This window comes from Trichechus manatus, unplaced genomic scaffold, assembly GCF_000243295.1.
Source record: "Trichechus manatus latirostris isolate Lorelei unplaced genomic scaffold, TriManLat1.0 scaffold00039, whole genome shotgun sequence".
NCBI lineage: Eukaryota > Metazoa > Chordata > Mammalia > Sirenia > Trichechidae > Trichechus > Trichechus manatus.
Window position 1 is genome coordinate 11,707,879 of NW_004443975.1, and position 19,770 is coordinate 11,727,648.

The 19,770-nt window shown below is 36.9% G+C and overlaps 1 protein-coding gene across 5 annotated transcripts in view; it reads left to right on the top strand.

Moving 5' to 3' along the window:
- NVL (nuclear VCP like) overlaps positions 1–19,770 on the top strand; it is a 119,578-nt gene that overhangs the window by 15,300 nt on the left and 84,508 nt on the right. For 4 of the 5 annotated variants that reach the window (XR_002824031.1, XM_004375951.2, XM_023730944.1 and 1 more), the window contains exons 5-11: positions 5,074–5,131; positions 8,060–8,332; positions 10,705–10,837; positions 11,041–11,117; positions 11,860–11,994; positions 13,427–13,528; positions 16,141–16,258. Coding sequence is in view for 4 of the 5 variants with exons in the window: in XM_004375951.2 (XP_004376008.1) it covers positions 5,074–5,131; positions 8,060–8,332; positions 10,705–10,837; positions 11,041–11,117; positions 11,860–11,994; positions 13,427–13,528; positions 16,141–16,258 (896 nt within the window). In the remaining variant the exon portion in view is untranslated. The remainder of the gene's footprint in view (positions 1–5,073; positions 5,132–8,059; positions 8,333–10,704; positions 10,838–11,040; positions 11,118–11,859; positions 11,995–13,426; positions 13,529–16,140; positions 16,259–19,770) is intronic. The other variant, XM_023730945.1, reaches the window with a different exon arrangement.

Genomic DNA, 19,770 nt, shown 5'->3' on the forward strand with positions numbered 1-19,770 from the left:
TGTCATCAGTCTTCCCCGGCTGAGGAGCTTCTCAGCGCAGGGACCCTGGGTCCGAAGGATGTGCTGTTCTCCTGGCTCCTCTTTCTTGGTGGTGTGAGGTCCCCGCGTCCCTCTGCTCACTTCTGTTTTTTATATCTCAAAAGAGATTGACTTAAAACACAACCTAATCTTGTAGATTGAATCCTGCCTCGTTAAGTTAACTGCCGCTAATCCCAGCTCATTAACGTCATAGCGGTAGGATTTACAACATTTAGGAAAATCACATCAGATGCCAAAATGGTAAACAGTCACACGATACTGGGCATCATGGACTAGCCAAGTTGACGCACATTTCTCGGGGACTTAGTTCAATCTGTAACAGTGGGTTTATTGGCCATTTCTTCTTCTTCTTTTTTGTATGGGAAGTGTCTGTTCAAATCTTTTGCCCCTTTACTTTTGTAAGTTTGTACCACCCAGGGGGAAACGATCCAGTCTTTCACCCTAAGTGTGATGTTAGTGCCGGGTTTGTTTTCATTTATTTAGTGCCCTTTATCAGATTGAAGGAGCCCTGGTGGCGCAGTGGTTAAGCAGTCGACTGCTAACTGAAAGATGGATGGTTTGAAACTACCAGCTGCTCCATGGGAGAAAGATGTGGGAGTCAACTTCCATAAAGATTTACAGTCTTGGAAACCCTGTGGGGCAGCTCTACCCCGTCCTGTAGGGTCGCTATGAGTTGGAATCAACTTGATCGCAGTGGGCTGGGTTTGGTTATCAGACTGAGAACGTTTCCTAATATTTCTAGTTTACTGAATTTTTATCGTGAATAGGTGTTGTGTTTGTCAAATGATTTTTCTGCGTCTGTTGAATGAGCTTATTATGGCTTTACCCTTTATTAATTTGATGAATTACATTGAGTTTTGAGTATTAAAGCAATCTTGCATTCCTGGGATAAACCCTTCTTGGTCCTTTTATATATTGCTGGATTCAGTTTGCTAGCTTTTTGTTAAATATGCTTGTGCAGATATTCATATTGGTCTGCTCCTCCCTCTCTCTCTCCTTTCCTCTTTTCCTTCCTTTTTTCCTTCATTCCTCCTGCAGCAGCATCTTTTTGTCAAGTTTTGCTATTAGGATATATTGCTCTCAAAATTAGTTTGAAAGTGTTCTTTTGTTCTCTGTTTTATGAAACAGCTTGTGTAATGTTAGTGTTATTTTTTTCTTGAATGTTTGTTAGGATTCATCCAGAATTAATCTGTACCTAGAGTTTCCTTTTTGGGAAGGTTTTTGATAAATTTAATTTCCAAAATAGACATAGAGCTCTTCAGATTTTCTGTGTCAATTTTGGTAAGGTTTTTTTTTTTTTTTTTTTTAATTTGTCTATTTCATCTAAGGTGTAGAATTTGTTGGCGTAAAGTAGTTGGCAATATTCTTTTATCCTTTTAATGTTTGTAGAATCTGCGGTGATGACCCCTTTTTCATTCTTGGTGTTGGTGATTTGTGTTCTCTCTCTTTTCTCTTTATCTGTCTAGCTAGTGGTTTGTCAATTTTGCTGATCTTTTTTTAAAAAAAAAAAGCTAAAAAGATTTTAGCTGGTTGTTTGTCGATTTCTGCTGTTATCTTTATTATTTGCTTTCTTCTTACTTTGGGTTTACTTTGTTCTTCTAACTTCCTAACAGGAAGCTTAGATGATTGATTTAGACTTCTTTCCTAATGTAAGCATTCAAAACTCTTACGTTTTCTTGTAAGTACTGATTTTGCTACATCCCACAAATTTTGATGTTCTATTTTTTATATCATTCAGTTAAAAATGTTTTCTGATTTGTCTTGTACTTTGTCATTGACCCATGTGGTTTTTAGTTTTCAAATATTTATGGTTTTCTTCATTATTTTTGTTACTATTTATTGATGTTTTTATTTATAATACCAACACTTGCTCATTTTTTAAAGATTAGAAAGAAGAAAATTAGGAATGGAAGAGGAAAAAAATTAAAATTACCCTATATATCATCCAGAGACAACCACTGTTAACATTTTGGTGTTTTTCCTTTATTTTTCAGTGTATGTATATACACATTTTTTAAACTTTTTATTTTGAAATAATTTCAAACTGACAAAAATAATAAGAACAGTGCTCTTGTATATTTTTCCTCCTAGATTGTCTCTTTACCCTGTAACATATCAGTGTATATTTCCTGAAAACAAGAATATTTTCTTACATACTCACAGCACAGCTATCGAATTCAGGAAACTTTGGTACAGTTCTTTATCTCCGATTTCATCAATTATTCCAATAATGTCCTTGATAGCAATTTTTTTTTTTTTTAAATCTGGTCTGGAATATAGTCTAAGATAAGTATTATATTTAATTGTCATGTTTCTTTAGTGCCCTTTAATCGGGAATGGTTTCTTAGTCTTTAGTTGCCATTGACATTTTGAAGATGTTTTACAGAATGTCGCTCAGTTTGAGTCTGTCTGATGTTTCCTATTGATTTAATTCACTTTATATACTTTGGCTGGAATTCTACACATTGTTCTGGTTATCAATTGCCACATTCCAAACACACCCCACAATCAGTGGCTTAAAACAACATCTGTTTAATTTTAACTCATGATTTATGGATCAGGAATACAGACAGGGATCGGCTGACTGATTCTGTTCCACATAGTGTTGACCTGGGTCCCTTGGTGGTATTCAGTTGATGGCTGGTCTGGTCTGGAGGATCTGAGATGTCTTTACTCATTTGCTTGGTATTTTTCTGGGGATGACTGGAGAGCTGGGATCAGCTGAGCCCTCCTACTTCTGTGTAGTTGCAGAGCCTCTCCACATAATCTTCCTGTGTGGTAGTCAGGCTTCTGACATGGTGGCTAAGGATTCCAAGAATGAACGTTCCAAGAAACAGGAGGTTGAAGGCAGCCAGTCTTAAAGAGACTGAGCTGGAAACTGCACAGTGTCACTTCTGCCATATTCTGTTGGTCAGAGCTCTCACTCTATCTACCTGCGTTCTAGAATAGGACGCACAGACTCCTACTTTTCAGTGAAAAGAATGTCAAAGAATTTGTGGTCATATTTAATCTGCCACAGTGAAATATTGTGTCCTTGTTAGGGTATTACATCTGGAGACAGAAGGTGTTTGTCCTGTATTGATGATTTTAATTTTGATCACTTGGTAAAGATACTGCCTGATTTGTCCACTGTGTAGTTACTATATTTTTTCTAAGTTAGTTATTTGTGGAAAGATTAACTTCTTTTGATATATGCACTGTTGTGTAAAAGGTGGCTTTTTTTTTAAGCTATAATTATGAATAATTTTCACAATATTATATATTCTTGTAGAACATGAATATTTAGATACGCACTTTTTTTCTTCTCTTGGATTTACCATAACTTTCTTAACTAGGTCTATATTCTTGGACATTTGGTTGTTTCCAGTTTTGTACTATTATATAAATAACCCCTCAGTGCATACATCTTTGTGCATATTGCATATTGTTTTCTTATGCTAAATTCCTGGAAGTAGAATTTCTAGAGTAAAAGAGATTCATATTTTTGAAATTTCTGGAACGAATTGCCCTTCAAAAAAGGTTGCTTTGATTTGTACCCCACCAACTTTTGTTTAAAGGGTGCCCATTTCTCTGTTCCCTTGCAACCCTAGTTATGCTGTTGTTTAACCTTTGCCAATTTTATAGTTAAAAATTTAGTCATATCCTTATTTGTAATTTTTTTTATTGTGGTGCAAATATACACAAGAAAACATTTCACTAATTCAGATATTTCTACGTGTACATTTGAATGACATTGATTCCACTCTTCATGTCTTTTTCCTAATCCTGCTACTATTAATGTAAACTCAGTGCTCCCTTATTTGTAATTTTTTTGATAACTAGTAAGGTTAAATTTTTTTGGCACTTTCATGTTTCCTTTGTCTGTTATGAGTGAGGTACTTGAATTTTCCTTATTATCAGAGCTCTTTGTTTAAAACATTGGCTCTTTTTTATATGTATTGCAAATGCTTTTCCCATTTTGCCATTTGCTTTTTATTTTTCTTTATAGTGTTTTTTGATTAGAGAAGTTTTCAGTTTTTACCTAGTCAACTCTGAGAAGTTTTTTTCTTTGGTTTCTGCTGGTAAGCTTAGAAAGACTTTCTCTGTCACAGGGGTGTGTAATCACCTATGCTTTTTTTCCTATTCCTTTGAATTATGTTTAACTCCCTTTTCCAGTTGGAATTACTTTTATTTGTAGGACATGAATTGTAAGGCAAAATTATTTTTTTTCAGATAGTTGAATAATCCACCCTTATTCCATTTATTGGAAATGCCCTAATATTGATTGAGTTTAATGAATAAAAACAGAATTCATATCTTTTCATGTAGCATTCATGTAGACCTTTTTATTAGGAAAGGTCTTTTTTCTTAAATTATTTTCTAAATAATTTGTATTAAATAATAACAGTCCTGTAGTTACTTGAAGCCACAGGTTTAACTTTTGACGACAATGAACTGAGACTACGTTCTCCAGACCATTTGCAGTTATTAGGATTTATACTTATTTTTGCCACATCATAACGAAAGTTCTTTGATCCTTTATTCCTCATGAACAACCTTGAAAAAGTTGCATTTGATCATATGGCTTGGTCATGCTCACTTTGTAAACTTGTTACTTAACACACTTAATTATGACTTGTTATAGTATTTTTTCTACTTGAGTTTGATATTCCTAAATGAAACCCTTGGGTTTGATGGGAATTTGTGTTTCATTTTTACTTACTACTAGATTAAAATTAACCATAGTTTATTAAGCACTTACTGTGTACTAAGGACTGTGCAGGCATTTGTTTAATCCTTTAATAACTGTGAAGTAGGTATTATTTATTGTCTTCATTTTACAGGTGAGGAAGCTGAGGTTCAGGGTGGTTAGTTACGTAGAGGCTAGTAGCTGGTAAAGCTGGACTTTGAGTCCAGGTTTCCCCGGTTTCAAAACCTGTGCTGTTAAGCACCATACTCTTTTGTCTCAGTGAATTTTCTTGTTTTGGGTAGTAATTTTATTTGGAGGTGGGAAAAAAGCCTTTAAAACTTTTTTTTTCCTTTCTCTTTACTAAGGTATACTGAAAGCAGTTCTGATGATGATTCAGATATGGAAGATTACCCAGATCCACAGGTAAGTCAAACATTTAGTTGACCTATTTTGATTCTTATTTTAATCATTGTTAGTCCTTCTTGAAAAATTCAGTAAGCAATAAAATAAGAGACTTTGGACATCATCATCACTAATAAATACGTTCTATGTAGTGTTGATGAATTCTTGGATTAGCCATCCTTCTGGTATATGTATTTAAAACCAGTTATGCAGGAAAAAATAAAGAAAATGGCCAGAAATAAGAAGGGAAATTAATTGTAAAAATGGAGAAAATGTATTTTCTGCCAAGGAGCTGGTGTTGTTAATGAATAGGCTTGTTTTTAAAGAGGAGAATAGAAATATATGAAATTAGTTATAACTTGCTATTTTTTCTGTGTTGGTAATTCATTTTTTGAATTTTAGTAACAGGGATTTCAATACTCAGTTTTGAATTGATGGAATAGTAGTGACTTTCATTGTCTACCAGATTATTTACACACTTATACTTCTGTTTATTTATTTGACGTTTTTCAAAACAATGTTTTCCAAATTAAAGGAATTAAAAAAAAGCTTCCTTGGCCCTATTTCAGACCTAATCAATCAGAATTTCCAGAGGTAATAATACCTGAGTAGATATTAACTACAGTTTTAAAACACATTTATGTAGAGCAAAACGGATATTTATTATTTATTTACTTGTAATGGACGTTGAAGACATTATACTGAGTGAAATAAGTCAGTCACAAAAAGGACAAATATTGTATGACCTCACTTACATAAAACGACAAAAACAGGCAAATGCATAGAGGCCAAAGTTTATTAGTGGTTACCAAGGAGGGAGGGGAAGGGAAGGGTTATTGCTTACAGAGCACCAAGTTTCAGTTTATCATGATGAAAAAATCACATTGATTACGGGGAAAGGTTACACAGCCAATTAATGTAATTGATGTCAATAAGTTGTACATCTGTACAAAGTTAAATTGGCAAATGTTGTGTGATAGATATATTTATAACAACAACAACAACAGAAAAAGAACAGCTACTGAGGTTGCTTGTGTACAACCAGACACCTCATGGGATTTAGTTTCTTGGTTTGGAGATTTAGGGTCATGGTTTCATGGGATATCCCAGTTAATTGACCTGATAGCGTGTTTAGTGCTTCTGTTCTACCTCCTAGTTCATTGCATAGTGCCTGGGATCTTAAAAGCTTGCAAGCTGCCATCCAAGGCACAACAGTTGGTCTCTGTTCACCTGGAGCAACAGAGGAAGGAGAGTCAGGAACAGGAAGAGGAAATGGAATGTGTGGCTAATTGTCTCCATGAACAACTGCCTCCTTTGACATGAGATCAGAAGTGGATGGTGCCCAACTACCATTACTGGATGTTTTGATCAAAGATTCTATAGAAAAATCCTGATCAAAAGGGGGAAAATGCAGAACAGAATTTCAAATTCTTATGGAATCCAGGCTTTCTGGACACACTGAGGCTAATTGAACCCCTGATTAAAGCTGTTGCCCTGAGATCATCTTTAAACCTTAAACCAAAAATATCCCCTGAAATCTTTAAGCTAAACAATAAACCAGAAAACCAAACCCATCGCAGTCAAGTCGATTTTAACTCATAGCAACCCTATAGGACAGAGTAGAACTGCCCCATAGGGTTTCTAAGGCTGTAATCTTTACAGATTCAGATTGCCACATCTTTTTCCCTTGAAGCGGCTGGTGGGTTTGAACTGCTGACCTTTTGGTTAACAGCCAAGCACTTAACCACTGAGCCACCAGAGCTCCTAAACCAAACAGTAGTCTAGCTTAATTAGTAAAGAATGTCTGCCTTGAGCATTGTGCTCTTAAAAACTATCTATATGGAATCAAATTGACAACAGCAACTGGAAAGATTAGACAGGAAACTTAGGGGCCTGTATGTTTATATTAATGGTGGGGGAAGCAGTTCAGAAAAGGAGTTTGAGAATGGTTGCACAGTAAAGAATGTAACCCATGTCACTGAATTCTGCATGGAGAAATTGTTGAATTGGTATAAGTTCTGCTGTGTATATGCCTAACAATAACAAATGAAAAAAAAAAGACCATCAGATAATAAGCCCAATTTTATAGTAACAAGCTGATGAGGTTTAGGTACTTTGCTATATTTGCATTAATGTTTTTAATACACATTCTCACTGTAAAATAAACAAAATTGCATGTTTATTATAAATAATTAAAATATCATTGAAATAAATGATGCAGAAAATAGATCTTTATTATTCCCCTCGCCATAAATGAGCACTGTCAGAAATTTGGTGCGTGGTCGTTGAGAATATTTTTCTTTTAAACCTATGTTCTTAGTCACGATTCTACACCTCCTCTTTATTCATTTATCTAGTTATTTTTAATTACCTAAATGCATTGTCATTAAAGCAACTGTCTTTAGAAGAAAATATTAGTTATCTTTTTTACATCGGTGGGAACATATTTTTCTTTGTATGAGTCTATATTTATTGCATTGAATTGAAGACTTTGTGAATAAATTTAATAAGTCACGTTAAACCTTTATATCTTTCTACTTTGCTGTTAAGTATGCTCATGTTGTGTAGAGAAGAGAGTTAGTATGCATTTTCATCCTTGGCCAGGCTGGTTACGTGATTTATTTTGATTCTATCAAAGCCCGTGCATAGTAGTGTGTTTGGTAATTTGGGCTGAAGAATAAAGTGATGTTGGCCAGCTTTGATTTTATTAATGTTATTTATGTATTGGTTATTTATGTATTCGTCCATTACCTTGGAGTGGGGGGTACATTTTTTTAGATAGTAAAAGCTTGTTTGTGAATCATCTTATTGTGAACATTACGTTTTATAAATGTAAATGCTGTGGGAGAAGTAGAAGACAGGACATATGTAGAAAATTTATTAATAGAGGTGAGTAAACTTTCACGAGCACCTGTTGAATAATTTGTACTAAAATCATGTTTTTAACAGTCAGCCAATCACATGAACAGTTCCCTGCTCTCCTTGTATCGGAAAGGAAATGCTGATTCTGTTCCAAATACTTCCAAGATGGAGCAAAGAGAAACCACCACTTCAGCACCGCGGCTAACTTCCAAAACAGGCTCCGTTCCTTTGAAGACCTCTGCTACAGTTTCTGAAGGAGGATGGTTTATTGACAAAACCCCAGGTGGAACGAAAGATTGTTTTTTCTTGGACCTATCAGATGAGACAAGTAATCATGAGAAGCCAGTATCTGAGATACAGGTATCTTTGTTTTGAAATTCTAGCCCGGCTTAGTTGGAATATGTTACAGTCTTCTCATTGAATATCATATCAAGCAGATGCTTGTGTTTTGTAAAAGAATAGCAATTTTGAAATACATGCAGAACTTGACCACTGTCCACTATGTCCATCAATTCCATCCTAATTCAGGCTTCTCCTGTTGCTTGCCTTAACTGTTGTAGTCACCTCCCAACTGGAATCTGTGTCCATTCTTGGTCCCCTATCTTATTCTTCACACAGAGTTATCTTTTTACAAGTTAACACAGGACATCGTCATTCTACTTAAAACCCTCCAGTGGCTTAATTCTGCTTGAAACCAGAGATCTTACAGTTGCCAGTAAAGCCCTGCTGCCTCTTTAATCTCATCTCCTACTACCCTTTCCCCTGTACTTCACTTCAGCCACAGTGGCCTCTTGCTGTTTCTAGACTATACCAGGCATTTGCTGGAACCCTCTCTCCCCACACTCATATGGCTCACTCTGTCACTGCTCACACGTCATCTTGTCAGAGAGGCCTTACTTGACTTAGGGAAATAGCTCCTCACTGGGTGCTCTGTTTCCTAACCCTGCTTTATCTTTTTTCTTAAAGCACTTGTAATCACCTGACTTACTGGATAATTGCTTAGTTTTTGTTGTTTTCTTCTACCCTCTGTCTCCTTCCACTGCCGTGTAGGCCCTAGGAGAGCAGGACTTTGTTTTGATCAGTAATGTGTCTAAGCTGAAGTATCTCTAGCGTGTCGTTGTCAGGTGAATTTATGCCTAAGGAACTTCCTGAAATGCATTTACTAATAGTGAAAAAATAGCCCCTCTGGGTATGTATAACTGAGAGTTGATAGTTTTAGGTAGAAGGGAGGGTTGCCACTGAAATAGTAATGTGGTTTGTTTTCAGTTTAGGATAATCCCTTGAAGGATCCTACATAAATGGATATGATATGAAAATACAGAGAATAAGCAGGGTTTTTTTTTTTCACTCTTTAAATGGAAATATATATAAATAAAAGTAAAGTTTGATGAATTATCACACGTTGGCTACGTTCTTCAGTGACTCTAATGCTTGGCAAGATGAGAAGGGGTTTCAGACAAGCTTTGTTGTGATACAGTGGGCAGAGTGTGCTCTAGGCTCGCTGTCTACTGTGGTACGTGCTGGACACACGTGGCTATAGAGCATTTGAAATGTGACCAGTGCAACTGAGTAGCTGAACTTTTCATTTTATTTAATTTAAATTTAAAAACTGATAGTCAATTCAGTTATTGGAAAACTTTTAAGTATGTTTGGGACAACATGAGTATGTGACTCTACTTTTTCAGCTGGAAATTTGACGAAGCTAAGTATAAGTCCAGTAATTCCCATGAAATTTAGTGCTGTAAATGTAAAGTACACATTGTCTTTTTGAAGACTTACCACATAAAAAGAATGTAAACTGGCTTATTAATAATTTCTCACATTGAATTATATGTGGAAATGATAATATTTTGGATCTGTTACAATAAAACATTATCAAAGTTAATCGCCCTTTTTCCTTTTTAAAATGTGGCTGCTAGAATATGTAAAGTTGCATCTCTGGCTCACACTGTGTTTCTGTTGGACAGCACTGCTCCAGGTGGTTTCCAAGAACCAAGCCCTTAGATTTGGCAAAACTGTCCCCTTTTGATTTATATTAATGTGACTTTTCCAGATCTCTGTGTTTTAATCATCCATCTGTAGAGAACATTGTCAGGGTTGGCAAGGTCAAGAAACATGTTTGACTGTTCTGTTGAATTATACTGTTTTATGGCTGTCAGAAAGAGGATACCTAAGCAGCTGTATGGCCATACTTAATTCAGTGATTTATCAGACATCAAACGAACACCAACACGGCAGAGGCCTCAGTGAGGGATGAAAGATGGATGCTAGTGTCCTGACTCAAGCTCACAGTTCAGTCAGGGAGACAGACGAATGCAGCGTTCTGGGAGTGTGAGGAAGAGAGAAATTCTAACAGGCAGAATCTGGAGCAGAGGTTTTCACGTGTTAGCATTTAAAGTGAGTATTAAAGTAGGGAAGAATGACATTCTCGGCATAGGCCAACCTTGAGCAAAGCAGTTGGGAGTAGCCAGCAGAGGTGAAGGAGCTCTAGTGGCGCAGTGGTTAAGAACCCGGCTGTTAATCAAAAGGTTGGCAGTTCAAATCCACCAGCCGCTCCTTGGAAACCCTATGCGGCAGTTCTTCTCTATCCTGTATGGTTGCTATGAGTCAGAACTTGGCTGTAGTGGGTTTGGTTTTGGTTTTTAATAGAGGTGAAAGTTCTGGGGTAGGGATGAATTTCTTTATAATGCCGATCTCAAAAATTTAGGTATATTTACATTTCTTTTCTCTAGGATTCCAAAGATTCTTCTCTTCTGGAGAGTGATAAAAAACCAAAAGGCAGGCTAAAGAGCAAAGGAAGCAAAAGGAAGAAAGACCATCTTCAGGAAGTGGATGGAGAAATAGAAGCTGTCTTGCAAAAGAAAGGTGAGATGCGTGTCTTGTGGGTGGTCGAGTTTGCTTTGAGAAGAAATCACTCTCTCCCATGCTGTTTTGCTTGGAGGGCTCTCTGTATACGGAGACTTTTATTACAAAATACTTCAGTATCTAGTGGACCTTTGTTTTCTTGAAGATTAGCAAATGTAGTTATGAGTTATTACTAGTCTTCATCTCCCTTTTCTGCTTGGCAGCTAAAGCCAGGGGGCTAGAATTGCAAATCTCCAATGTGAAGTTTGAAGATGTTGGGGGCAATGATATGACACTAAAGGTTAGTTCAAATTCAGAATTCTACATCAAATGGGTATATTGCTAATCTGTCAGATGAACAAAGCCTACCTCTTTGTTTTTAAAATCAGCTGGGTATAGAAAAGGAGACTGGGAAAGTGAGAAGGGTAAACCTGACCCGTATCCTGCAAGGTACTGAGGGGTAAATGAAGCATACTGTCTGCGTTTCTCACCATTTTAATTAGAGTGTACTAAGATACATACTTTGTCAGTAATATATTAGTAGTACGAGAATAATGGTTACTATTTATTCTTCATCTCTCCTCTGTTCTAGTTGCCATGCTAGTTAGTTTTCATTATACCTGCAGGATATATAAAAACAAAAAAAAATTGCCATCGAGTCAATTCTGACTCATGGCGATCCCACGTGTGTCAGAGTAGAACTGTGCTCCATACGGTTTTCAGTGGCTGCTTTTTTGGAAGTAGGTCGGTCACCAGGCTTTTCTTCCGAGGCACTGCTGAGTGGACGCGAACCTCCAACCTAGCTGTTAGCAGCCGAGCATGTTAACCGTTTGAATATTATAGCCTATGAAACGAGAGCTTAGAAAGGTCTAGTGACTTGCCTGAAGTCACGCAATAGGGATCAGAACTGAGATTCAAACCCAGGTCTAAAGCTTATTACTCTCTCTACTATATTTTGCTGCTTCAAAGAATAGGACATTTAATTCCACTTGGTTATTTCTCTTGGACTGTGAAAGACATTTTTCCTGCTTATTCCCTGCCAGGAAGTCTGCAAGATGCTCATACACATGCGTCACCCGGAGGTGTACCAGCACCTGGGCGTCGTCCCCCCTCGAGGAGTTCTCCTTCACGGGCCCCCAGGCTGTGGGAAGACATTACTTGCTCAAGCAATTGCTGGGGTGAGGCTGACACCTGTATGCTCTTGGTATTTCTGTCGTTTTTTTCTCCTTGATCAACTTCAGCTAGACTTGGCATCCCTCAAGAGGAGAATATGGCCATTAAGAACTGACCCTCTTTTCATTTGACCTTTTTCATGCAATAGTTTTTTTAAAAATATATCCAGTTGTTATTTATATGGGAAGGATTTGGTGGAAAGTGAAATAATATAGCCACAAACACCACCCCCCCCTTTTTTTCAATATGTAGTTTACTTTTTAGTTACTTCTCTTAACAATGATTTCCCTTTAAGCCAGTGGTCTCAAGAGCAGTAAAATAAGAAAACTAAAATTGTATTTTTTGTAGAGCTAAATTTATTCAAAATTTCAATTCAGAGTTATGTTCTTATACTTTTTAGTGTTAAAACCGCCTTTCTTTCTAAACTGTTGATGATAGATACTTAAATTGGCAAAATATAAAGGTAGCCGTCTTATTTTAGCCCGTCAGATTTTCCAGGAATTGTACTGGAGAGTGAACTACAGAACATTCAGGTGACTTCAGTTAGAAGAACACGTACTATTCCAGTCATTAAAGGCTAGTGCTCTCTGAAAGAAAGTAACTTTTCTAGAGGCACTTGATAGTTTTGCTTCATTTATTCATTTACTGAACAAATCTTTATCGTCTGCTGCGTGTCAGACATTGGGATATATTGGTGAGTCCAGCCAACCCAGGTCTTATCTTTAGGGAGTTCTCAGTCTGGGTATGTGACAGATGTTAAATAGTCATACAGATAAATACTGCAGAGAGTTACATTTACAGTAAGTGGAAGACAGAAAAGTGTGGAGTGCTCTGTGCTGTGTACATGAAATACTCCAGTTAGATTTGGGAGTCAAGGAAGATATAGTTGAGGAAGTAAAATTTCAGGGTAGCCAGATAAACGAGGAAGAGTTAGCCAGACTCGTTACCATTTGTACCGGTGGGACAACAGTAGTTTCTCTTCCTTGTCTTAAAGGGCCTGCTTTCTCTCTCTAGTAATTTGCTATTCTCTAAGTTAGGGTGGAGAAATGTTAGTAAGATATGTGGGGATAGCTGTGTCACAAGCTGTTCTATTTCCTATCCAGCAGATTAGTGAACAGGTAAAATTATTTTGCTCAGTTCTAAGTGGAGGAATACATACATATTGAGATTCAAAACCCTTTAGTCAGAAGAGATAATCACAAAGTTCCATAGTCATGTATCTGTAAAGTAAAAACAGGCAGAAGGTGTCATGTTAAATGTGTTTAATTAAAACCCATAGATTGTTAAATAATGTTTTTCATTGGATCAACACGAAAAAGATAAAGTTCCTCAGAAAATGAGTCTTTTTAAAAAATGCCATTTTGATGGGGAGACTGAATAAGGAAAATGTAGGAAAGTTAAAATAATTTGATCATTGTTTTATGTATTTGTGCATAGGAACTTGACCTGCCAATTTTGAAAGTCGCTGCTACAGAGATTGTGTCTGGAGTGTCTGGAGAATCTGAACAGAAGCTGAGAGAACTATTCGAACAAGCAGTGGTGAGTCAGCTTATGACTTTAATGTCGGGTTGTCAGATGTCGTAAGATTATATAAATGATCCTGTTTTCTCTAACATTAGTGTCTCTTAACCCATTCGTTGGCCGTTGTTTTGCAAACATGGTAATTTGCTACTGATGATGGTTAAATATTTGAAGTAGATTTAATAATACAGATTGTCAGATAAAATAATCTGTTTAATCTGAAATCAAATGTAAATATAATTGGTGAGAAATTCTGGGCTGCAGCCAACAGTCATATGTTTGTGATATTTTTATTCACTTTTACTTTCCTCAGCTTAGGCTTGACAAAACAATTTACAAGCAACGTGCACATTTTTTAACGTTTAGGATTATCATTTTAGAAAAGCAACTATAGAAACGCCAGGATAAACTCTTCTGTTTGTATAATTGAAGCTGTGAAAAGATAATTCTGTAACCAGATTAACTGAAGATTGGATTTTATCCTAATTGCAGTTCATGTTACTAAATCTGGAAGTTTGAGAACTTCCCAGGAAGATGATGTTCGTGTCCAGTAAAGTTTTATCTTCAGTATAGTGTAGTTAAATGTCTGTACTTTCAGGTCAGAAAGCTGGCTTCATATCCCTTGTCACCACGCTGTTTGTGTGATCCTGGACAAGAGACTTGACCACTCTAACTCAGTTCCCTCACTAGTAGCCTGAGGTAATAATAATACCAAGGTCTCGTGGGGTTGTTGAGAGGATTAACTGAGAAGATTCTTTTAAAAGCATTGATGTAGTGCTTAGCACACAGCTAGTATGCACACTTCAACAGTCAATAGTCATCATGGCTGATGAGTAAAAAATGGCAAAAGTTCAATTTCATGCCATTATTTGCACCCCCATAGGTAGAGGCTGATGTACATGACCAATACAACTGTAAAGGCTGATATGAAATTAGAAGAGAAATTGTATTTTTGCAGTAACTGAGAAAGTATTTTACAAAACAGCGAGAACGGAGGGGCCACCTACTTGGTTTGACGTGAAGACATTAAAAAAGACGGGAGGACAGCGAAAGGATGGGAAGGGCACTGTGCCAAGCAAACTAAACTCCTTCAGTGTTCCTGTTTTTCAGAATGAGCTTGTTTTAATTGTTAAATTGACATGCACAGCCAGAGGACAAGTAGTAAATTTTGTGTGTTTAGTAAACACAATGATGGATGAAGATAAAGAGACAAATGGTATCTTTAGGTTGTTGGTTCTGTGTTTAGACGTCCTTCTGTATATGTTAACGGAACCAGTGCAATGCCTGACAGTAGGTGCTCAATAAATATATTGTCTAGCACCCACCCTTTTGGCCCCCTGTTACAGAATGAAAGTGAATACAATTAAATGTATGGATGAGAGAACAAAATGGTCATATCAGATCAAGCGGTTCTTTGTTGAAAACTGTGCTTTCTTCAGGCTAGATCCTGATGACTGTCACTTACTCTTTCTTCCTCTTTTTCTCATGCAGTTTTCCAGGTCACCATCAAATACTAATGTGCTTACTTTCTGAGGCGTGCTCTCTGTAAACTTTACTCCTTGGTTACTGAGTAATGCATCCAGCAGTCATAGGTGCTCTTTCGCAAACACTGTCATGAGGATTAGGGAAAGAGCCAGCTAGTGATGGGCCAGACTTCTTTCTCTTTACAATGTGGTGGTCCTCGTGGTTTTGGGGTGTCTTAGCCAGACTACCAGTCTGGATCTTAGCAATCATCTCCCCTCCTACCACTAAATAACTGAGAATGAACCGTGCTTTAGACTGAAAATCTAGATATTTCTACTTAAATTTTTCATTTTAACTAATCCTTGTATCTTAATCTTAACTTATTCTTCCTGAACCCTACCTGGTTTATCGCTGAGAGTGATCATAACCCACGCTGATGTGCTGGAGGTATTACATTCTTCCTTATCCAATATAGTCTTTAAAATGAGCTTCTGGTGCTTCTTAAATTCCTCTTACAGCAGATTCCACGGAAAAGCTTGGATATTTTTATACTGGTAGAAACACTCATACAACATTTTGTGGTAAGCGTGGGTTTTCTAGTTTAAAGTTTACAGTCTTATTGTTTATAGACTGACATTTCATAGCATAGCAAATATGTGTAATTTACAGAAGAATTTCATTAGATTTATCATCACAAAACATGAAAAAACTATAGATGCATTACTGTACGTGCAATCTTTTACTGTCCTCTTCTAAGCATGGTACTCAGATAAAAATTAGAAGTAATATATGTGAACGGCCTTCTTTAGATACGGTTCTTCTGCATTATTCTTTTGGTGAGTGATTGTTAACCTTTAAGATTTGAAAAAATGTATATAATTCTTAACTGAGGAACCCTGGTGGTGCAGTGGTTAAGCACTCAGCTGCTAACTGAAGGGTTGGTGGTTCGAACCCACCAGCTGCTGTGTGGGAGAAAGATGTGGCAGTCTGCTTACATAAAGATTACAGCCTTGGAAACCCTGTGGGGCAGTTCAACTCTGTCCTGTAGGGTCCCTGTGGCTTGGAATCCACTCCACAGCAGTGGATTTGGTTTTGGTTTATATACTTAACTACACTGCAGTATAGAGAATGTATTTATGAGTGTCTTGTGATATTCTTATTTCTAGTCAAGTGCACCATGCATCCTTTTTATTGATGAAATTGATGCTATTACCCCCAAAAGAGAAGTTGCTTCAAAAGATATGGAACGAAGAATTGTAGCCCAGCTCCTTACCTGCATGGATGGTCAGTTTAAAATAATGAATTCGTTTTGAATTAATAAGTTAGTAAGATAAGTAATAACATGAAAATATTATAAAACATTCAAATGGAGTAAAACTCAAATAGTGTAAAAAGCAGAAGCCTTTTTCTTTTCATATTATTGTGGTTAAGTTTTATCTTAGTTTTTTTTTATGTATTTATATACATATATATGTATACTAACATGTTATTTTGCTTTTTACACCGCTAGGATTGCACCATACAGATTGTTCTGTAACTTGCAATTTGTACCTTAACCATCTGTCTTGGAAATATTGCCATTTTAATGCATTTTGTTTTACTGCTTTTTAACTGCTGCTTGGTATTCTGTAGGACAGCTTTACCATAAGGTATTTAAGCATTCCTGCTTTGATGAATGCTTAAGTTATTTTCAGTTTTTTTTGTGTAAAACAAGCTGTAGGGAACATCCTTGAGTGGACCTTTTGGTGTACATGTATTTCTAAGATAAATACTAGAAACTGAATTGATGGTTGAAGAGTATACATTTTACATTTCTGTAGGAACTGGCAAATTCCTTCTGAAAAGATTTTGTAGTTTACATTTTCATCAATAGTATGAGAGACTCCCTTTTTTCAGATCCTTGGTAACATTGAATGTTATCAGTTGTTTTTATTTTTCCAATCTGATGGGTGAAAAATAGTATCTTGGTTTGTTTTAGTTTGCATCTTTTCCCTGATTACTATTGAGATTTCACATCTTTCCATATTTTTTCTGGCTATTTGTATAATCTCTGAATTGACTTTTCTCATCTTTTACCTATTGTTCTATTGAGTTATGTTTTAAAAATTCATTTGAAAGAGTCTTTTAAAATATTATGAAAACAAATCCTTTGTTAAATATGTTGCAGTTATTTCCTTCCTGTCTGTAACTTGTTTTATAATTTTGTTTAATGGTTTCTAAATAAAAATTTGGGGGGTAGGGAATCAGCGTAACTAGAACTTTGGAACTGGATCCCGCCCACTTTCATAGGGTGCGTGTTTTGTGTACACAGAAGAATGTGTCATAGTACATGTTTTGGGTTTATTGTGGTGCCAACTTGTAAGTTGCTTATTCTGTTGTTTTATTGTTACCTGAAATGTTCTTGGCATGTTGTCAGGGCCTGTATTCTGAATCACCGTATTTCACTGAAGCTGCATTGTCACCAGTTGTTAGATACATCATTTTTTTATTTACCTCTAAAAACCAAAAAAAAAAAAAAAAAAAAAAACAAGCTCCAAACCTGTTGCTGTCGAGTGGATTCCAACTCATACTGACCCTATAGGACAGAGTAGAACTGCCCCATAGGGTTTCCAAGGAGCAGCTGGTGGATTCGAAGTGCCGACCTTTTGGTTAGCAGCCGAGCTCTTAACCACTGCACCATCAGGGTTCCTCTTCTTTACTACATGTTCAAAATTATTTCTAGAATTACTATTGCAGAACGCAAACATTATCAGAAAAACCTTTGATGACTTCCAGTTGGCCAAAGAATATACTATGAATTTCTCATAGCTTGGCTGTTAGAGTACCTGACTAACATCGTGTTGTTTGGTGTTGTTGTTGTTAGGTGTCGCTGAGTCGGTTCTGACTCACAGTGACCCGGTGTAGAACAGAATGAAACACTGACCAGTCCTGCACCATCCCCACAGTTGTTCTTATGCTTGAGCCCATTGTTGTAGCCACTGTGTCAATCCATCTCTTTGAAGGTCTTCCTCTTTTTTGCTGACCCTCTACTTTACCAAGCATGTTGTCGTTCTCCAGGGACTGGTCCCTCCTGATAACATGTCCAAAGTACATGAGACAAAATCTTGCCATCCTTGGTTCTAAGGAGCATTCTGGCTGTACTTCTTCCAAGACAGATTTGTGTGTTCTTTTGGCAGTCCATGGTATATTCAGTATTCTTTGCCAGCACCATAATTCGAAGGCATCAGTTCTTCTTCGGTCTTCCTTATTCATAATCCAGCTTTCCCATGCATATGAGGCAATTGAAAATACATGGCTTGGGTCAGGTGCACCTTAGTCCTGAAGGTGACATCCTGCTTTTTAACACTTCAAGGAGATCTTTTGCAGCAGACTTACTAAATGCAATATGTTGTTTGATTTCTAACTCCAGGTCTTTGTATATTTTGTTATAATACTTTGTTTTCTGGAGCTGCCGTTTGAAATCTTCTGCTCAGCTCTTTTACTTCATCATTTCTTCCATTCGCTTTAGCTACTCTACATTCAAGAGCAAGTTTCAGAGTCTCTTCTGACATCTATTTTGGTCTTTTCTTTCTTTCCTGTCTTTTTTAATTACCTTTTGCTTTCTTCATGTATGATGTCCTTAATGTCATTCCACAACTCATCTGGTCTTTGGTCATTAGTGTTCAACTCCTCAAATCTGTTCTTGAGATGGTCTCTAAATCAGGTGAGATGTACACAAGGTCGTACTTTGCCTGTTGTGGACTTGCTCTAATTTTCTTCAGCTTCACATTGAACTTGGGTATGAGCAGTTAATGGTTTGTTCCACTGTCGGCTCTGGCCTTGTTTTGACTGATGATATTGATCTTCTCCATCATCTGTTGCAGATGTAGTTGATTTGATTCCTGTGTATTCCATCTCACGAGATCCGTGTGTATAGTCACCATTTATGTTGTTGAGAAAAGGTATTTGCAATGAAGAAGTCATTGAAATTGTGGAATTCTGTCATGTGATCTCCAACGTTTCTATCACCAAGGCCGTATTTTCCAACTACCAATCCTTTGTTTCCAACTTTTGCATTCCAGTCACCAATAATTATCAACGCATCTTGATCGCGTGTTTGATCAATTTCAGACTGCAGAAGTTGGTAAAAATCTTCAATTCCCTCATCTTTGGCCTTAGTGGTTGGTGTGTCATTTTGAATAATAGTCATATTAACTGGTCTTCCTTGTAGACATATGGATATTATCCTGTCACTGACAGCATCGTACTTCAGGGTAGATCTTGAAATGGTCTGACATCATACTACCTTATATTACCTGTGAGGGAGTATAACTGTGGATTCCCTGCTGCTCAGTCCTGATTCATTTGAGAGAAACAGTACTTATAAAAGATAAACTTGAGGCTCTGCGTTCTGTCTGTTCCTGAAGATCAACCTCTAGATAAATCAGAGCAACTGAATACACTTCTGTCTCCCACCCCCATCCCGAATTAATGCCATTCGCCTACTTTGAGAAATATACTGCTGTGTCTTCTGCATAGTCCCTGCTGTGGGGCTGCTCACCTTGCCTAAGTGAGCCATGCATGTTCGCACCTCTGTACTTTCACTCGCACTGTTTCTTCTGCGTGGAATTTCATTCACCTATTTCTCTGCTCATTGAAATCCTACTTACCCTTCAAGGCTTTTCTGAAATATTGCCTCCTCCATGAAGCCTTCCCTGATTCCTCACTCAGAATTGGTAATATCTTCCCGTATGCTACCACAGTGCTTTGTTTATACCTGGTACTGCACTTCACAAAATCTGTGTTACATGCTGTTT